This window comes from Paroedura picta, chromosome 16, assembly GCF_049243985.1.
Source record: "Paroedura picta isolate Pp20150507F chromosome 16, Ppicta_v3.0, whole genome shotgun sequence".
Taxonomy (NCBI): domain Eukaryota; kingdom Metazoa; phylum Chordata; class Lepidosauria; order Squamata; family Gekkonidae; genus Paroedura; species Paroedura picta.
The window spans coordinates 6,795,830-6,815,863 of NC_135384.1; the positions used below are offsets into that span (position 1 = coordinate 6,795,830).

Genomic DNA, 20,034 nt, shown 5'->3' on the forward strand with positions numbered 1-20,034 from the left:
TCCCGCCCCCTCTCTAGGGGATCCCCGCGCCCCTCCCCTCGGCTGGCTGGGGAAGACGTGTGTGTGTGTGGGGGGGGGGCAGCGCGGTGGGAGGGAGGTCACTCCTCGGGGCGGAGCATCCCCCGGCCGCCTCCTTTCCTCCGCCGGGGAGCGGTGGGACTCCCTGCCGCGTGGGTCAGCGGGGAGAGGCCGGCCGGGGGAGCCCCGACGGAACTTCTGCCTCCGTCCCGCTGCCGGCCCCCCTCCGGCGCCCTGCCTCGCTCACCTGTCCCCCCCCCCCACTTCCCACCGTCTCCCTCTGCCCGCTGTCCTACCTGGCTCCTTCGGGGGCGCGGCGCCCCCAACACCCCCCCCCCTTTGCGAAAGATCCCCCCCTGCCCCGCTTCACTCGTCCCTGGACGGCTTCCCCCCGTCCCTCCTGCCCCGCATCCTCCGCGCAGCCTTCCCTTTCCCCGCCCGCCTTCCCCCGCCGTCGAAAATGCACAGATCTCTTTCTCGCTTTCTCTCGCTCCCTTCCCCGCTCCCAGGGGACCCAGAGAGCGAGAGGGATGCGATGGGGAGGGGGGGGGAGGTTTTAAGGTGGACTGGCAGAAATGGTGGCCAAACTCTGGAGAAACATGGGTCTGGGGCTCGTGCCAGGACGCAGCCCCCTGTCCAGAGAGTTCTCAGGCACCCCTGGAAACTTTCCTCTGCCGAACGGGCAGGGCTGCCAACCTCCAGGCGGGACCTGGAGGTCTCCCGCTCTGATCGCCAGAGAACAGCCGCCCGGGACAAAAAACGGCTGCTTTGAACGGTGAATTCTCCAGCATTCCTCCCCTCCCGAACCTGTGACCTTCCTAGGCACCACCTCAGCAGCCTCCAGGTATTTCCCCGACCCAGAGCTGGCGACCCTACAAGTGTGAAGGAGGCGCTGCACAAATACAGCCTGAAGTGTTTCAGGGATGGGAAAAGCAGGCCCACCCCCACCGTGACAAGAATGAGATCTCTGAGGACGTCCAGTTCACATCAGGCTAGGAACCAGCCGTAAGCGGCCCATGATCAGATCCAGCCCTTGAGAGAGGCCATTTTCCCCCAGACAACAACCCAGATATTTGGGGGCATGCGTGTGGGTAAATAGCCTCTGGCCTTTCGGGGGGATATGGGTTGATACCATTGCTTGGGGCATCCTGTTCTTTTCAGAATTCACAAAGATGGTTTTGTTTCTTTTTTCCCTGTTGAAGATGGATTTCTCCCCTTGGGGAATGATGGGCTATTAGACTAGGATCTGAGAAATCTCCCCCCTCTGCTCTGAAGCCAGCTGGGTGGGACCTAAGTGGGTCTGTCACAAATTCTTGGCCTCATCTGCCTCAGAGGGTTAACACAAAGACGTCACGGATGTCGTTTTCAGCTCTGTGGAGGGAAGGAGAAATGAAAAGATATTAGGTGTAATATAAGTGTATTAGACAGGGCAGGTAGTAGCTGGTTGAAGATTTTTCTGTTCCTCGGCTCAGCCGACGACCATCACGGAGTCTCCAAAATCAACTGGAACCGGAGACGTGAAAGGGCAGCCGTGAAGAAATCAGAAGAGATCCAAAGACAGGGATGCTCTGGAGTTTCCTGTCCCTGTGAGTAGGTGTGACAACTGGGCCCTGACCAAAGCTGGCAGGAAGAAAATGGATTTCTTTGAAACCTGGCAGAGAAGGCAGTTTTACGGATACCGTGGACCACCCAAAACAAGAAGCGGACGGATTCTAGATCGAATCAGGCCTCAGTTCTCCCTGGAAGCTGAAATGACTCAACTGAGGCTTGTGGTACTTTGGTCACGTTATGAAAGACAAGCCTCGCTGGAAAAGACAACAATGCTAGAAAAATTGGAGCCAGCAGGAAAAGACGAAGGCCTGCCCTGAGATGGGTCAATTCAATTGAGTTCGCCAAGGCCCTCGGTCTACAAACGCTGAGCAAAGTGCTCAGTGGTGGGATGTTTAGAAGGCCAATAATTTATAGGGCTGCTGTAAGTCAGAAGAGACTGTGAATTTAGGCAGATTGCAAGTGGGTGGGCAGAAGGGACTATGTCAGTGCTGGGCTCTTGTGGCCCTTTCTTGCAGGCCCAGAGAAATACCAATTGCTATTTTGGGATCAGGAGGCGAATTTCCTCCAGGCTAGGCTGGCCAGGCATTCTGGCTGGGGGGGGGGGAGAGTATCATCTGGGCCTGGAATTGGGGTCACTAGGGAGTTGTGAACGTCCTGCATTCTGCAGGGGGTTGGGCTAGATGACCCTGGAGGCCCCTTCCAACGCTATGATTCTATGATTCTGTGACATAACATAGACACACACACATACACACAACCAGGGCACTGATGTTCCCCAGCATGGTTGTATATGTATACAATGAGGCCGAGGAAAAAAAAAATCAGCTTGCACATGTGAAACTGCCTTGACAGTGACTAATTCCAAAAGAGCTCAGCGGCCTCGGTCAGGGGACCAAGCACAAAAAGAAGCCAATGTAAATATTGCGCCTGGCGACTTCCTTTGGACCCTGTCCCAGTTTATCCTACCAGCACGGAGATACGCAGCATCAGGGGAGACAAGCAGGCCTGGGGAAAGCCAAGTCAGTTCTGAGCCCCCCCCCCTCTGCCTTCTGGTTAAGGAAAGGGCAGGCTGTCAGGGGGAGGGGGGCAAGCAGCTTTCCTGGAATAGGAGGTCTGCCCTCCCCACCCCTGCTCCGTCACTTTTTTTTTGGGGGGGGACACACACTGAATGTTGTGATACGCAAAGCATTAAAAACACAGGCTTCCCAAGCGGTTTACATCCATCCGAACAACAGATACTGGCAGGATCCAGGCTGGTGTTTCATGGTGACATTTTTTTCCTGCCTTCTCCCACTCACAGCAGACAGAAATGTCCCCAAGGGGACAAGATTTCAGGGGGATGTTTTGGACTTCTGAGGGAGAAGGGAAGAGGGGAAATCACACTTTGTGGGGTGCGAGTCCTTGTGCACCTGTAAACGCTAGATGGGATCCGAGCCCAAAGTGGTTGGGGAAGCGGTTCTAAATAACACCTGTCCAGGTGTGATCTGGGTGGAAGGTTTTAAGAATTATATCGCCAGAAGGCTGCAGGTACGATATCGCGGGGGGTCTCACATCAGCTCCACCCCAAATGATATGTTGGTGCTCTGCCCAGATTCCCCAAAGACTAGCGGATTAAGTGTTTCGGGGGGAGCCAGAGTTTCCTTTGTCAGAGGCCCACTCTGCAAGAAGATTTCCTCATCCTGCGAAATGTCTGCAGCTCCCTGGAAGGTGCAGCTCTTCTTGCAGCTGGGGCAGCACCTTCTGGTTTCACCGCCTTTTATCTTGGAGGCAGAATTACCATAACTGGTGGGGGAGGATTCCTTGCCCCAAACTGTAAAATGGCCTCTGACCTCCACGTGGCCTGGCTCTGCCCTCCCCCTCCCTTCTTCTTTGGAAGTGTTGGAAGCAGAGGCCCAAGATGCTGATTCTGTGAACTTAGGCAGGTTGGGAGAGGATGGGCAGAAGGCTCTTGTGCTGGGCTCTTGCATACCCAGGGAAATGCCATGCACCACTTTGGGGCTGGAGGCGAATTTATTTATTTGCTTGCTTGTTTGTTTTTATATACCGCCCTCCCTGAAGGCTCAGGGCGGCTTACAGGAAACAGGAGAAAGATACAGATAACATGGCAACAACATGTGACAACCGCAATACCATCACAACAACAAAAACCTTAACATGAAAACGGCAATCATATTAGAAGAGCCCCAGCTCAACTCTTACTGGGACCTAATGGGAATTTCCTGGGATACTGGTTTATTGGGGTGCATTACCCGGGCGCGGAACTGGGCTCCCTGTGGGCGGGCGGGCGGGCAGTAGTGAATTCCCTGCCTCCCGCAGCGGGCTGGACTAGATGACCCCGAGGGGACCCTTCCGACTCCAGGATTCCGGCCCCTGGCCGCGGCGGGCGCTCGCCTGGGGGCGCATCTCCGCCGGGCCACCTTAAGCGCGAGGTCTCCCCTCGTAAGGAGGCGAAGCTCCGAAGTTTATTCAAAGGGAAGTCCCGCCCAGCGCCGCCTGCCTCGGATTGGTTATCGCGAAATCAGGACTCCGCGGTCCCCCGGGAGCCGAGGGGGATTTAGTAGGTTAGGCGAAGGGAAGGGCGGGGGGAGCCGCGGCGGCGGCGGCTCCTTCTCCGCCCGGGGGCCAAACAGGTGCCCGGACCGCATCCGGACCTTGGACCGGGAAGTCTTGTTGGGTTCCAAGCAAGCCCAAGCCGCGGATTCGCAGGATGTGCTCCGACCCCCTTCCCTTCCCCTCCCCCGTACCCCCTCCCCATAAAGGGGTCGTAATTCCTCCCAGGATCGCAAAATAACGCGCAGGGGGGTACGCGCAACTCTCAGATGCCCTGCGCGGTAGGATCCGGGAGCAGAGAAGGAGGGGCAAATAAGGGGGGACGACAAATGTGGGGAGAGACTCCCCTGGGAGCCAGAGGTATTGGGGGGTCGAGGGAAAGAGAGAGAGAGAGATCTCTGCCAGGATAAGGGATGGCGCCAGGTAAACCCGGTAGGCGGGCACCTGCCCTCCCTCCCCCAATGAAAGATCTCCGGGTTTAGCAAGACAAGCAGAAATCTGGCTTTTGGAGGAACAAGCAGAAATGCAAGCCGAGGAGAAATCCGGGGGCTGTGCCTCTGTGTGGAGGGGGGAGGGGGCACCTGTAGAATAATTAGGAAAGGTGGGAGGGGGCATAACCCCTGGGTCTTCTGAGAGGGGTGGGTGGGTGGGTGGGGGTGCGGGAGAGGGATATGCCAGGGAGGAAGGTGGCAGGTGTTGTGACCGAGATTGGTCCAGCAGCATCCGTGTGGGGGGGGGGGGCAGGGTACGCAGGTTTGTGTGTTACTTAATCTCTTCTTGGCTGGTTACACAACGCACAGCACTCCCCAGGGTCCCCCCAGCCTGGATTGAATCCGGTTCCTCTCTTCATTGTGTCGGAGTTGGCACTGAGTGATCGCAGGAGCCTCCTGCCCAGCATGGCTTATTCACACACCTTGGCTATCACCCAAATGGGGGGGGGAGGGAGGAGCCAAGAATCCCCCTTGGAAAAAGAGCCCCGTGCCATTAAGTTCAGACGGTGGTCCTAGCTGCTGCTCCTGTGCCCTTCGCTCCAGCCCGATATGAATGTATGCAGTCTGCAGTCACAATATTTTTGCTTGGTTTCTCATGAAGGCTCGTAAAGGGATGTTGACAAACTGGAGCGTGTCCAGAGGAGGGCAGCAAAGATGGTCGAGGGGTTTGGAGACCAAGATGTATGAGGAAGGGTTGGGGGGGCTTGGTCTGTTTAGCCTGGAGAGGAGACGACTGAGAGGGGATCTTATAACCATCTTCAAGTATTTAAAAGGCTGCCATATGGAGGATGGATTAGAGTTGTTCTCTCTTGACCCGGAGGGACGGACCCGAACCAATGGGATGAAATTAATTCAAAAGAAATTCCATCTAAACATCCGGAAGAAGTTCCTGACAGTTAGAGCGGTTCCTCAGTGGAACAGGCTTCCTCGGGAGGTGGTGGGTTCTCCATCTTTGGAGATTTTTAAACAGAGGCTGGAGAGCCATCTGACTGCAAGGCTGATTCTATGAAGGCTCAAGGGGGTGGCAGGTTATAGTAGATGAGCGATAGGGTGGTGAATGTCCTGCATAGTTCAGGGGGTTGGGCTAGATGACCCAGGAGGCCCCTTCCAACTCTATGATTCTATGATTCTAAGGCACAAGAGCAGGCCAGTTATTTCAGCCACTGAATATTTTCAGCCACTTAGATCGGACATGCTGGATCTGTGTTAGAAGGCATGCCCCCAGGATATGGGAGCGTCTGGGCCCCAGATACGAAGGCAGAGTTGCTGCTCTTAAACGAGGATATCTCTTCTTCACAGAAGGATGTGCCAAAGCTCTATGATCAGAAAGGAAGCCCTCTCGCCAAGAGAAAAGGAGTTGCTCTCGCCCAGGCACCAGGGGAAGGGCAGTTGCCCATGTACTGGGTTACCAGCTTGGTGCAGTGGTGAAGAGGGGTGGCTTCTAATCTGGTGAGCCGGGTTTGATTCCCTGCTCCCCCACATGCAGCCAGCTGGGTGAGCTTGTGCTCGCCACAGCCCTAATAGTGCTGTTCTCACAGAACTCTCTCAGCCTCACCCACCTCACAGGGCGGCTGTTGTGGGGAGAGGAAAGGGAAGACGACTGTAAGCCACTTTGAGACTCTTCAGGTAGAGAAAAGTGGCATATAAGAACCAACTCTTCTTCTTAGTCCAACAAAGGGAACCGGGACTCCTAGATTCTCTGACAAAGTTATCCAGAGGAATTAAAATGGGGGTGGGAGGAGAAGGAAAGGAAGAGGCTACTCGAGGGACAGCCTGGGAGTCACAGTGCAGTCCTGGCACAGAGCAGCACGCTTTGTTTCCTACTTAGAGGGGGGAAATAGCAATTTTCTGAGATAAACAGTTCAACACAATGTCCTTCTTTGCTGAGGCCACGGAGATGGGAAGGGGCAGCTTGAGGTCAGGCGTGTTGGGATCACAGAGCCTGGGTGTTGGGTCCTGACTTCAACGGCGAAGAGGCAGGGAGAGCGGCGGTAGAGAGGGAGGTGACCTTGATTTTGCCACACCAGCTCCCTTCCCCCAGCCCCAGAAACAACATCTCCTTTTGTACTTCCCTGCTGCCAGGAGTCCGGATTCTCTGCCGAGGCAGCCTGCTGCAAAGAGCCAGGATTCGAGCCCCGGAAGAGGAGGCTGCAGGGGACTGAGGAGCTCCGCTGGGAATCCAACCTTGGGAGAGGTAGGTGGCAGGGGAGAAAATGCAGGGAATCGCAAAGAGGATCTGGCCGGGCGATCGCAGAAATTTGGCTTCATGCGGTTCCGTTGGTGGGAGGCCAAGAGCAGATTTCTTCCCCCCCCCTTTCCAATCAGCGTCGGCCCGTACAAAACTCCTAAGGCTATTAGATGCAGCCGTTATAGTTCATGTTGGGGATGCTCTCTGATTTGATCGACTAAGAAGATGGGATCCAGATCATGATTGGGGGAGGAGACTGTCTTGGGGGGAGTGGAAATATGAAGTGGGATCCAGGCAATGGTGACTTAGTGCAAAGGCTTCTTACAACTGGTCTCTGGTGTTCCTGTTTGCACAAGGGTAGAAATAGGAATTTGAGGGATGCCGGTCTGCAGCTGGGGCGTGGAGATCCTCCAGGTGGAATCTGGAGGCCCTCCAGGTGGGGTCTGGAGATCCACCAGGTGGAATCTGGAGGCCCTCCAGGTGGGGTCTGGAGATCCTCCAGGTGGAATCTGGAGACCCTCCAGGTGGGGCCTGGAGACCCTCCAGGCTACAAGGATCAGTTTCCTTGGAGAAAATGGCTGCTTTGAAGGGTGGACTCTATGGCCTTCCCAGGCTCCTGCCCCAAATCCCCAGGCGTTTCCCAACATGGATCTGGCTACCCTGCCCCACCATCCCCTGCCAGTGGCTAGCACCCTCTGCAGGATACAACTCTGTCCCTTTCCTGCCCCCACCGTGCACATCTCCAATAATTTTCTCTTCCCCCTTGTTGTGCTTCAGCTTTCCTCTCCTTTCCCAGCTCTGGGAAAGGTAGGGTTTTATCTGTCTTTCTTCCTTCCTTTTCCCCAAGGAAAGGCCCATGGCGGGGCAGGCAAAAAAAGCCATAGAGTACGGCGGAATAACCCTTCCAGCCCTAGTCCACACCGAGGCAAGCGTCCGCTATGCCCACCAGAGATTCCAGGTCCGCGACAGCGATGTCTTCAACCTCACGTACCCCAAATCGGGTGAGACGCCCTTCACGCCTGCCTTAGGTTTCCAGGCCGGATATGGGGAGGTACTTCTTGCCACAGTGCTGCGCGGCAGGCATGTCGGCTGTACGGCAGACGGGAATTCCAACAGGTGCAGCTTTTTTAGCGAGGAGGGAAGCAGCACCTGTTGGACTGTGGCACATCAAGCTGCCGTTCAAAGCCAAAGGAACCTCGCCAGCCAGGACGGAGGAGGTGACTGTAACCTGGAGGCACGTTTCCCAAAAGCTAGAGTTTTGATCACAGCTTGGCGTAGTGGTCAAAGAACGGCAGCTTCTAATCTGGCAAGCTGGGTTTGATTCCCCGCTCCTCCACATGCAGCCAGCTGGGTGACCTTGGGCTCGTCACAGTCCCGATAAGAACTGTTCTCTCGGAGCTCTCTCAGCCCCACCTACCTCACAGGGTGCCTGTGGTTTGGAGAGGAAGGATTGTAAGCCGCTTTGAGACTCCTTTCAGGCAGTGAAAAGCAGGGTATAAAAACCAACCGACCAAGCATGTTTTTACTTGTCCTTCCCTCCCTCTCCAGGGACGACCTGGATGCAAGAAATTCTCTCCCTGATCTACAGCGATGGGAATCCCACACAGCGATGGGAATCCCGTCACGGACGGCTCCCTCCTGGGAACGGGTCCCCTGGATTGAACAAAAGACGGCAGCGGGATACTTGGAGAACCGGCCTAGCCCCCGTCTCATCAGCTCCCACTTGCCCCCCGCTCTCTTCCCAGAATCTTTCTTTGCCTCTCAGGCCAAGGTGACTGGATGAGTGGTCTATGGTGGGGCAGAGAGCCAGCTGGATGGCTTAGATTGGGAGATGGGGGCAGTACGGATTGGCAATCCTCCCTGAAGCTTGTTTAGGGGTGTTTCCCTAGCACCTGTGCCCCCTTTGGGAGGCCTCCTCCTGGGTTTAGCACCACTGGAGTGAAGTCGATCCAACCCCCAATGACCTTTCACCCCCCCCAGGCCATTTATACGGTCCGTGACCCCAGAGATGTCTGCGTGTCGCTCTACTATTACGCCAAGATGAGCTCGTTCCTGGAGTACAAGGAGGATTTTGGGGAATTCATCGACATGTTCACTGCGGGAAAAGGTATTCTGTCAGGATTCCTGAGTTCTCAGCGGAGGCTGCGGGACGGAGTATTGCTGTGTGTGAGAGAGAATCACCAGCCCCTTTTAATTCTGCTCCATGCTTCATTTGTCATTTCCTTCCCCACTTTTCCCTCTTCATGCTTCCTTCCTTTCCCCTCTTGTGAAACAAAATTGTTCTGGAGGGTTCGGCAATTCTGCACGATTACCCCGGAGCCTGCCGACGGCTTCTTAGTAAATCACAGGACTGACCTACGTGCAAGAAAGGTGCTAGGCTGTCGGCAAAGTGGACTGGTTAGCCTTAAGGAAAGTGGATGGGTTTGGCCTGGTCGCATGCTCACCTCGTGTTGCGTGACCGTTGAAGCAGCCGTGTTGTCGTGTAATAGTCAGCCTAGTCTCAGTTACGCAATAGGATTCATTTACGAACTGAGTGTTCTTCAGATGCTCTTGTACTCGGGATGCCAGCCTCCAGGAGGGACCTGGAGATCCCCTGGAATGACAGCTCCTCTCCAGACTACAGAGACCTGTTCCCCTGGAGAAAAAGGATGCTTTGGAGGGGGGACTCTGTGGCCTTGTGCCCCACTAAGATCTCTCCGGGCAGCCTCCTCAAATCTCCAGGGGTTTTCCAACCTGGATCTGGCAACCTCCCCCCTCCCCCTCCCCCTCCCCCACCAGTGGCCGGGGGTCACCTGGTGTTCCTAACTTTTACTTTGCTTTTCCAGTTGAGTTGATACTGAAAGCAACCCGAACTTCAAATCTGCTAACACATTTTTATTGATATTATATGTAAACCTGTGCTCTGTCCGTCCTTGGGCTCTTCACCCCTTGCTTGTGTCAATTCATTGGCGGTTGAACCTACAGGTTGGATCCTGCAGTTTTCCCCATAGGCCCATGGAAAGGCGGCAACTAGATCCAACCCTATGATTCCCATTATATAAGGCTTTAGGCAGTTCAGGAGTCCTCATGAAAACCCAAACACCTTCTCTCTTGTATCTGAATTCCAGTTCTCTTCGGTTCCTGGTTTGATCACGTCAGAGGCTGGCTGACTTACAGGAACCGGGCAAATTTTCTGCTGCTGACGTATGATGATTTGCTGCAGGTGAATGACATTTTTAAAAAGCACCTTGCTCCTCATTCCCCCCTGCCCTGGGTCAGATCCTCTAGCTCCAACTTGTCGTTTCTCATTTCCCCTAGAACCTCCGTGGCACCGTTTTCCGCATCTGCCATTTCCTTGGCAAGGACTTAGATGTCCCCGCTGTGGACTCCGTTGTGGTGAACGCCTCCTTTGAGGCAATGAAGGACAACAAGATGGTGAATTACAGCCTCATCCCTGAAACTGTGATGAACCAAAAGATCAGCCCTTTCCTACGAAAAGGTAAAACTGAAGCCGGCAGGTAAAAGAAGCGCTTTGCGGGAATGCCTGCAGTTCTGAGTTCTGCTGACAGGTGGTGCTGTGGAGTAATTATTCTTTCACCCTAACCCTTTTAAGGCATCTCCGGGGACTGGAAAAACCACTTCACCCCAGAACAGAGCGCTGCATTTCAACGTCTCTACCAGCAGAAGATGAAGGAGGTGAACATCCGATTCCCCTGGGATGTACTGTAAAGCAAAACCCATCAGGAGCCTTGAGTTTTGGAGAGGGAAACATCTTTGATACACTCTTTGCCTTGAGGACTAGCGTCCCATCTTTGATTTGTTATGGCCCACTCCTTCCGTGGGAAATACGGGACTGCCAACCCTGGGTGCCATTCAGGTCCCAGTGCAAGTCTGTACTCTAAGCCGCGAGCAGTCGGAATGGGTAGCAAACCAGAGGGGTTTGTTTGTGTGAAGAATGTGGTAGTACTTTTCTCACACATCAGCCGCAGAAGGGGATAGGATGGTGTGCTTGTGTCAGGAAGAATAACTTGGCCTCCCTTCCTTGAGATGCTAGTTTTCTACCGGCAGAGAGTTATCACAAGAGAACGCTCCAGTGGGTATCATTGGGATCCTGGGTGCTTTCTTTAGACCTGTCATTGTTTTATATAAAGCTCTGTCTTTAATATTTACTGGCTTATCTGATTTTTATCACCAATACAAAATAGATTTCATTGGGCAGCCGTTGTCACCCTGTGTAAAATGTCACCTTCCCAGACGAATAAATAAATGTGATGGCTCTCCTGGACGTACACTAGATGGAGCCTTTACTTTAGCCATAATTTGGGAATGGTGACCACGAGGTAGTGGGCCTACCAGCATGATGCAAGGGGAGAAGTGGTTTTAAACTGGTTGAACCCTCATGGCCTTCACACAGCTTGGAACTTACCACATGTTTTTCTTTCATTTCCCCCCTCGCCCATGTCCCCACCCCCATCAAGAACAAGAAAGCAGTGATTTTGGAAATATATTTCATGTCATTTCAGCAAGTACATCTGGGGTTAGAGGTCATGGGTCACCTGTGGTCTTCCCTGATGATAGAAGAGTCTGAGTTAAGCTTTTCCAAATTGTCCTGTTTCTCTCCTGATCACTTGAAGAAGAAGAGTTGGTTCTTATATGCCGCTTTTCTCTCCCTAAAGGAGTCTCAAAGCGGCTTACATTCACCTTCCCTTTCCTCTCCCCACAACAGACAGCCTGTGTGGTAGGGGAGGCTGAGAGAGTCCTGATATTACTGAAGAAGAAGAAGAAGAGTTGGTTCTTATATGCCGTTTTTCTCTCCCTAAAGGAGTCTCAAAGTGGCTTACAGTTGCCTTCCCTTTCCTCTCCCCACAACAGACCCCCTGTGAGGTAGGGGAGGCTGAGAGAGCCCTGAGGGATCCTTATGAGCGACCCATTAGCCCCACCTATTCTGCTGTTGCCTCCGATTTCAGTCCAGCAGTTCAGCGTGTCCCTTGTTCTATTTTCCTCCGCCAGATTTAATCACCGTCTTGTGGCACTACGGCACACAGTCGAAGGCAAGTTCCTATTTTTCAACCCAAGCACCAGAAAAAATAAAAGAGAGAGGAACAACTGTATCTCACCACATGGCTCCCTTTAGAGGATGAGTGAATGGCCTTGAGTTGTTGTAATAAAGCCCAAATCCAGATTGCCATAAATTTCTTTTGGAGATCTGTGTTTTGTTGCAGTGTATCATTTCCCAGTGGCAGCAGCTCTGGCTTTTAGAACCAGGGTGTATCTCAGAGCTCGGACAGGGGCGACTGCCCCGGTTCTGTTTGCTTCCTGCCCACCCTCATCCCCGCCACTGTCGTTCAGGCGACCCGGCATTTCCCTCTTTTGCTTTGCTGCTGGAAACTGCGCAGTTTATAGGCCCAGGCATCCCTCCAAGCCAGGGCCAGGCTGTTTTTATCGAGGATTAAGCGGGCTGGATCCGGCGATTCTTCGTCGTTTCCAATAACCAGGTAAGATTTGCCGACTTGGAGGTAGAGGCATCGACATGCCAGGTCCTGCTCGGGCACCCAGAACGGCTGTTCGCCCCGTCGGATGGGCACATGGCGCTGGCGGTAGACGGACAGAACGGTGGCCGTGAACTTCCACCACGTGCCTGACTTTTCCATGGCCAGCAGCTGGGCACGAAGAACTGCAGTTCCGTCATAGAGTTACAGAGGAAACGGAGAAATCACAATCAGGAACAGTCACGGAAGGTCAGCCACACAGCAGTCACAAAGTTCTGAAAAGATGACATCACTTCCTTTGTGAGTGATTCATCCCTTCCCTCCCATGGGACTGTCTCCGGTTCTGTTTTCAAGACTGTGATGTCATTTCCTGACACGATCCCTCGGAAAACCAGGACGGTTGTGCTACCAGCTATGAGGCACATACTGAGGAGCTATGACATCACTTCCTGAATGAACAAGATGGCTGCCACAACTCGCTTCATCCCCTCCCCCCATAAGAATAGCTGCCAACCTCAGGAAGGGGGCTGGGATTCTCCCAGAATCTCCAGACTACAAAGGTCACTTCCTGTCGGGGGGGAAACAGCAACTTCCAGAGGCCTCACATCTTTGCTGGGCTCGGGCCTTTCCCTGAACCCTGCCCTCCCAAGCTCCACAATTCATGTCATAGGGCAGGGGTGGCCAGATGGTGGATCTCCATGGACTACAATTCCCATGAGCCCCTGCCATGGGAATTGTAGTCCATGGACATCTGGAGAGCCATCGTTTAGTCACCCTTGTCATAGGATATGCCATAAACTGCGGATTTTGCATCCCTTTGGCACAGGGAGATACGCCTGGGCAAATAAAGCCATATTACTGCACCCATACAGGGGTTTGTATTACCATAGTCTTTCTTGCAGTAGTTCCTCAAGTTCATCTGGACACGTCCTCGTGGCGGTTCGCAGTGGGTCTTACATTCAGTGCCTGCCAGAGGTACAGGGTTAGGCGGTATTAATATCCTCCTTGCTAATGTTTCCTGGTTCTCCTCCCCCACCATGAGGCCTCCATCAAAATCGGTTACTGCCTTCTCTTCATTGCCCAAAGCACACCCCCCTACCCCACATTTGAGCATGGAGAAGGGCTGGCTGGCCATGCGAGGTCTGCTCTTGGCCATGTGCACAAGCACACCCGTGACTTCATGGAGAACCGGAGCCTCCAATTTGTGTGTCTGGTTATATATCTGAGATTTGTGGGAATGGGGCCATATCACTTCCCAGTGGACAACCATTTCTGTCACCACAGCTCCCCTTTTTCTGGCCGCTGTTATTGTACAAATGCCATGGCTGTCTCCAGACCCAGCCCACGCCAAACTCCCGTTTATCCATCTGATCCCAGGCATACATGGGGTGGAGAGCAAGCCATGGCTTGTGGGGAATGATCAGAAACAAGTAATCATGTACATTGGCTCAGAGGCCTCCAATCTTGTGTCATGAGCTCTCATACCTCAAAATGGCTGCCAAAGGAAATGGAAGGGCCCGACCCACATAAAAGGGGGGGGGTGAGAGACAAGGGGGGAGTATTCCAGCAAAATGGTCGAGAGAGGTGTGGTAAATCACCCATACAGCCCATAATTCTCCCCCAGTGGGCTGCCTAACTTTTAATTGGGTGGCTGGACAGCTCCTTACCCTGGATGCTTTAGGTTGATCCTGCAATGAACGTGGGGCTGGACTAGATGGCCTGTCTGGCCCCTTCCCACTCTAGGATTCTATCACTGAATTGTTTTATAAAGAGGTATGAATTGGTGGCAGGTCCACTGGTGGAATAAGAGCTGTTTTTCTGTACCCCGCTTTTTGCTACCCAAAGGAGTCTCAAAACGGGTTACAATCTCCTTCCCTTCCTCTCCCCACAACAGACACCCTGGGAGATAGGTGAGACTGAGAGAGCTCCGAGTGAACTGAGAGAGTTCTGAGAGAACTCTGAGATCTCTGAGAGAACTGTGAGAACTCTGAGTGAACTGTAATCTTGATTTACAACTGATCACTAGTCCACAAAGGTCAATTCACCTAGAGAAAATGGCAGCTTCAGGGGGTGGACTCTACAGCATCACAGGCCTGCTAAGCCCTCCCCAAACTGTACCCTTGGCAGGCTCTTTCTCCTTGATCTCCAGGAATCTCCCAACCTGAACTTTGCAATGCTCTCCAGATGGCAAGGGGTTACATTTCAGAGGAGTTTGAGCCCCTGCTTCTCCAAAACAGGCTGGTGCCTGTCCTCCAGAAGACCAAAAAACTCCTCCAAGCTGTTCCTTCCCACCTTCTCACCTGTGTTCCATTCTTGTGGGGGGGCCACGGTGGTTGACATCACTTCTGGAATCCCTGAGGGACAGAAGGGACACAGCAAGGGCTTAACCTTTAACGAAAATCCCTCCCCAATAACAAATGAGTCCTTGCGGTTCGAGCAAAGGGTGCAGTCTATTTGCACATGCCGGTTTTTGCACGCACCCAGTCGGCCACCAGACAGGGCAAAGCTGCAAAAATCTAATCTCGGGATTTCTTGCGGGTGTCTTCTCGAGCTGATGTTTTCGTTGTCATCTCAAAGGGGAAGAACATTCTCAGCTCTACACAGGAGAGCTCTTTAAGATCCCGCAGGCTTTTTTGCAGTGATTTCCCCAAACCAGTTTTTTTTCTGGCGTGTTCTAGTAGGCTTTTCGGCTGCAGATTGGCTTCCCAAGCAGTTTACATCCACTGAAATGACAGATACTGTTTGGATCTGCTGGAACAGGCAATGCCTGGCGTAAAAAGAAGACCCTACAGGAGGCAGCAAGGAGACAATTAGGAGTGTGGGGTCAGGGCCTTCTCTCCTGTTAAGGGCCATTAGAGACATCCTTAGGAACCTGTTCTCTGTCTCTCCTCTGCGCTATCAAATCTGGTAATTCCTCAATAAACCTTTACCTATTCTTTAATCAGGCTGTGCAGCCTCACTGTGCTAATTACTCTGCCAACTGGAGCCAGGCTGGTGTTCATGGTGAGATTTTTTTTCCTGCCTTCTCCCTCTCGCAGCAGACAGAAATCCCCCCCCCAGGGGACAGTTTTTCAGGGATGTTTCAGACTGCTGAGGGAGAAGGGAAGAGGGGAAACCACACCTTTGGGGTCAAGTCTTTAGACCCGTGGAAACACTCCACTGGATCCAAATCTAGGTGGTTCTCAGGAACGTCCGTTCGAGGCATGATGTGAGCGGAAGGTTTTAAGAGTTATATCGCCAGAAGGCTGCAGGTATGACATCTTGGGTTTCTCACATCAGTTCCACCCCCCAAATGATATTTCCGTGCTCTGCTCGTATCCCAAGAGACTGACGGATTAAGCGTGACGTACATTTCTCTGAGAGCCAGAATTCGCTTTGTCAGATGGTTTCCTCATCGAGCACCTCCTGTGGAATGAATGGGACTCCCTGGGAAACACGGCGCTTCGGCAGCTGTGACATTCTGTTTTCACCGCCTTTTATCTCGGAAGGAGAATTACCCCAAGCACAACATACCGGGATGAGGAGGGAGGGGGTTACAAAGAAGGGAGTTTTCGTTTACTGGAATTAGCAAGCTCCGATATTGTTGTTCTGGGGGGAAATATACAGCTGACCAGTAACGAGGTGCTCGTAAGAACGTCAGAAGAGCCCTGCTGGATCAGAACAGGGGTCCATCTAGTCCAGCCTCCTGTCTCACACGGTGGCCAGCCAGTTCCTCTGGAGGGCCAACAACAGAGCAAAGAGGCTGAGGCCTTCTCCTCATAAGAACATCAGAAGATCAGACTAGAAAGTGACACAGGCATGCTGGGGACATGGGGGAGTGACGCTCTGGTTTGGGGGCAAAATTCTATGGTTAGAAGCCAATTCAACCATAGAGTTTTTGCCCAAAAGCCAGAGCGTGACCCCCCCCCCACCATCCCCAACATGCCTCCGTCACTTCAGGATCACCAAGAATGGTTGTGTGAATCTTCCAGCGTCCCCCAGCAAGTGCACCCTCCCCCATCCCCCACCTGCAGCTCCGAGGGACCTGTGAACCTGGCTGCGGACACACCCAGAGCCGTCCCAAAAGGGCCCTGCTTCCGAGGACGGTTCAGACGAGCGGCAAGCTTACGGATGCAGGGGGTGTGGGCGCTGCGGCTCTGCTGGAAGCCTTGGGCGCAGCGGTTGCAGGTCAGCCCGGTGACACCGTTCTTGCACTGGCACTGCCCCGTCGTCTGGTTACAGATGGCCCCGATTGCCCCGATCGGGTGGCAATGGCAGGCTGCAAAGGAAACCAGGCAGCCGTTAGTGCTTTGGAGTCGCTGAACAGCAGAACAGCTCTGGCTTAGAAGCCCCACGGAACTGTCCAAGGTCCCGCAGCACTCTGATGCCACCAGGAAGAGGTCCCACCCAGCCGGGGCCAGGGCAGAGAAAGCCCTGGCTCTGGTAGGGGCCAGCTGGATCCTCAGCAGATTCTGGTCACTAGATCTCCATGTCCGTTGGGGGCTGCTTGGGATCTACTGACCCGCTCCTCCTCCGGAGGAACTCCTGTGTTGCAGAACGAGCTACCTGAGGAATTGAAGGGTGGGGTCACCTTAAAAGGTTTTTACGAGGTACAAGGCAGGTGAGCTCATGGAGATTTTATGGTATGTTGTGTGGTTTTTAAAACTTGAGCCGCAAGAGAAAGTAGGGAATCAATGTTTTGAATCCATTAACGGATATCTCAAGCCCGCTACTTCCGAAAAGAAGATCAGCTTGTGTGCCACTGGTCTCACCGGTCTTCCACCAGCCAAAAAAGACCTTCTCCAGCTTCCACCTGCTGAAGAGGTGCTTGTTGGATGAAGGACTTGTATTTCCTAAGAGGCATGGTAGGATATAGGCCAGGGTTGGCCAAATTATAGCCTTCCAGATGTCCGTGAACTACAATGACCATGAGCCCCTGTCAGCTTGCTGGCAGGGGTTCATGGTCATTGTAGTTCATGGACATCTGGAGACCCCTGGCCACCCCTGATAGAGGGAAGGTGGGTTTTTTGATATTCTACCCTGCACTGTGAGCCCTCTCTAACACAGAATTTCTTAGCAGCATACATTCCCGGGAGAGAAATTCCATTGGGAAGAGAAGCCAGCTTCTGCTTCTCCTGACAACCCCAATGGGGAGACCAGGGGAAAGATCCGAGGAGCCCCTGGGCGTGTTCCTCAGAGCCCCAACACTCACCTTTGCATGCCTTGCTGCTGGTGATGGAGCGGCTCAGGTCACGCTTGAAGCCCGGCCTGCAGTACTGGCAGTGGCGCCCGGCCGTGTGGTGCCGGCAGTTCAAGCAGATCCCTCCGCTCTGGCGCCCCGAGAGCTCAAAAAGTTCCATGCTGAACCGGCAGCGGTGGGAGTGGCGGTGGCAGCTGCAGGCTGGGGAGGCAGGAAGGGGGTCTGTCAGCACAGCCGGGGTCCCCCGGCCCTGAGCGAAAGCTGGCCCCCTGCCCACCCTTTTAGGGCTGCCCGCCTCCAGGGATACACCAGTCTACGGAGATCCGTTCACCTTGAGAAAAGGGCAGCTCTGGAAGGCGGAGGCCACAGCTTTATAGTCCCCCCCCACAAATTCTCCCCACCTCAGGCTCCGCCCCCAATTTCCCACCCTTCTCTTTAGAGCCTTGCTTTAGGACAGGGTAGACCTTTCCTCAGTTTGACGGCTACAAGGTCTGAGCTGTGTTTGGGATTTGAGACAGAACCCTGATTTTGTCAAGGTCTGTTTCTAGAAGAAGGAAGAATTGGCTTTTATACCCTGCTTTTCACTGCCCACAGGAGTCTCAAAGCGGCTTACAATTGCCTTCCCTTCTTCTCCTAGCCCCAGCGGTAGATGGGACTGGGAGAGCTCTGAGACAACTGCTATGTGACAACAACTCCGGCAAGACTGTGATTAGACCAAGGCCACCCAGCTGGCTGCATGTGGAGGAGCAGGGAATCAAACCCGGCTCGCCAGATTAGAAGCTGCTGCTCTTAACCGCCACACTCCTCCAAAGCTCTTGTGGAGTTTGGTTGAAGGAAACGGGGGCTCAAGGGGGACGGAGGACCGATTGGCACTCCTCAGGCAGACTCCCAGACTCCTTTGCTCCGAACCCTCCCTAATCCTCGGCTCTCTGCGTTCAGCCTCTCTCCGTCTCACCCACACACTCATGAGCGTCTTTGGGAGTGGCCCGTTGCCAGGGTCTGTCCCAGTAGAAGGCCTTGCAGGTGTCACATTCCGCCCCGGTTGTGTTGTGCTGGCAGTCACACTGGGGCACCCCACCGTCCTTCCCGGCCGTGCACCGCGAAGCGTGTCCATTGCATTTGCACCTGCCCCCGACCTGCAGTTCGGCCACCCCGTAGGACGCCTCCCTCCTCCGCAGCCCCAGCGTCCGCGTCGGGTGCATGCGGTCGAACGACACCCGCAGGTCAGTGGCGGTCACCCAGTCCTGGAGGACGGGGCTGTATTCGAACCTCCTGGCCGAGGGACGGCCCGCGAGGGGCATGAAGGCCACCAGACCCCCGGCGAGAGGCTTAGGGGCCGTCTGGGCATCGACGCAGGCCGCCTCGTGCTCCATGGACTTCGAAATAACCGTGGTGGTCGGCACGCGGTAGCGCCGGCGGCAGTGGGCGGAGAAGAACTGAAAGGGCACCCAGCTGCGCCCGTAGTCCATCGACTTGTAAATGGCCAGGGATTCCGGGCGTGGGGAGCAGAACCGGAGAGCCACGTAGAGGACTTCGACGCGGCGTCCCAGCGACAACGTGAGCGTGGCGTTGGCCGAGGGCTGGGACCACCAGCAGGTGGAGCCGCCGTTGGGGTCCGTGAGGTGCTCCGGCGGGTGGGAGCTTTCTTGGCAGCGCTGACAGAATTTGGAGGCCGTGTCGGTCGAATCCCGGAAGGCGCAGAACCGCCCGGAAGGCTTCCCACAGGTGCTGGAGGCTTCCACCAGACGCCCGGACGCCAGTTCGGAAAGTTCCGGAAGGCAGTAGCGCGGGTGTTGGTGGGCATCGTAGCAGGGGTCATGGGGGTCAGAAGCCAGGCTGAGGAGAAACGGGAGGAAAACCGCAAAGCCCCATGGGAAGGGAAGCATCTCTGGGGGGAGGGGGCCAGGTGTCAAGGATAACTATGCATCACCTGGAAAAGAAAAGAGAGAAAACCCGCAGGGGGGATGCGTTAGGACAGCTTGCAACTGGAAGGCAATGGAGTTGGTTTTTATACCCTGCTTTTGACTACCCAAAGGAGTCTCAAAGAGGCTGACAATCGCCTTCCCTTCCTCTCCCCACAACAGACACCCTGTGAGGCGGGTGAGGCTGAGAGAGCTCTGAGAGAAACTGTTGTCAGAACAGCTTCTAACAGGACTCTGGCTAGCCCAAGATCACTCCGCTGGCTGCATGTGGAGGAGCAGGGAATCAAACCCGGCTGCCCAGATTACATACTATTGCTCCTAACCACCACACCACGCTGGCTCTTGACTTGTCCACCTTCCCCCCTGACACCCCTTCCTACATTATCCCCCGTTTTCCCATGGCTACAGAATGTACTGCTTTCTCCTTATCTTTGATAACATGGCATTGAGAACAAAATAAATCATGTTGTTGTTTTTGGGAATTGCTGTCAAGACATCCTGTAGGCCAGAATGGGCAACCCTAGATGGGAAGGGGGAGAGCATCCCATTCATCTGCATTGTGGTCCTCCTGACAGCCTAACAGCAGCTTTCAGACATTTTGGTCACTCTAGGCCTTACTTAACTCTATGGTTCCGATCCGAAGGCCTTTAAAGACCTCCCTATCATC

General features: G+C 54.1%; 2 protein-coding genes across 2 annotated transcripts in view; one reads left to right on the forward strand and one right to left on the reverse strand.

Moving 5' to 3' along the window:
• SULT2B1 (sulfotransferase family 2B member 1) overlaps window positions 1-11,181 on the forward strand; it is a 37,085-nt gene extending 25,904 nt beyond the window's left edge. The window contains 8 exon segments of the mRNA XM_077315471.1: window positions 6,585-6,804; window positions 7,646-7,799; window positions 8,347-8,411; window positions 8,414-8,569; window positions 8,779-8,905; window positions 9,906-10,000; window positions 10,096-10,276; window positions 10,391-11,181. Coding sequence (XP_077171586.1) covers window positions 6,585-6,804; window positions 7,646-7,799; window positions 8,347-8,411; window positions 8,414-8,569; window positions 8,779-8,905; window positions 9,906-10,000; window positions 10,096-10,276; window positions 10,391-10,506 — 1,114 coding nt within the window. The 3' untranslated portion in view covers window positions 10,507-11,181.
• A 90-nt stretch (window positions 11,182-11,271) lies between these two features.
• Window positions 11,272-20,034, reverse strand: part of NTN5 (netrin 5) — a 30,021-nt gene continuing 21,258 nt past the window's right edge. The window contains exons 2-7 of the mRNA XM_077312929.1: window positions 18,401-19,375; window positions 17,458-17,646; window positions 16,375-16,524; window positions 14,567-14,620; window positions 13,152-13,232; window positions 11,272-12,451 (exon numbers count right to left, since the gene is read on the reverse strand). Coding sequence (XP_077169044.1) covers window positions 12,123-12,451; window positions 13,152-13,232; window positions 14,567-14,620; window positions 16,375-16,524; window positions 17,458-17,646; window positions 18,401-19,331 — 1,734 coding nt within the window. The 5' untranslated portion in view covers window positions 19,332-19,375 and the 3' untranslated portion in view covers window positions 11,272-12,122. The remainder of the gene's footprint in view (window positions 12,452-13,151; window positions 13,233-14,566; window positions 14,621-16,374; window positions 16,525-17,457; window positions 17,647-18,400; window positions 19,376-20,034) is intronic.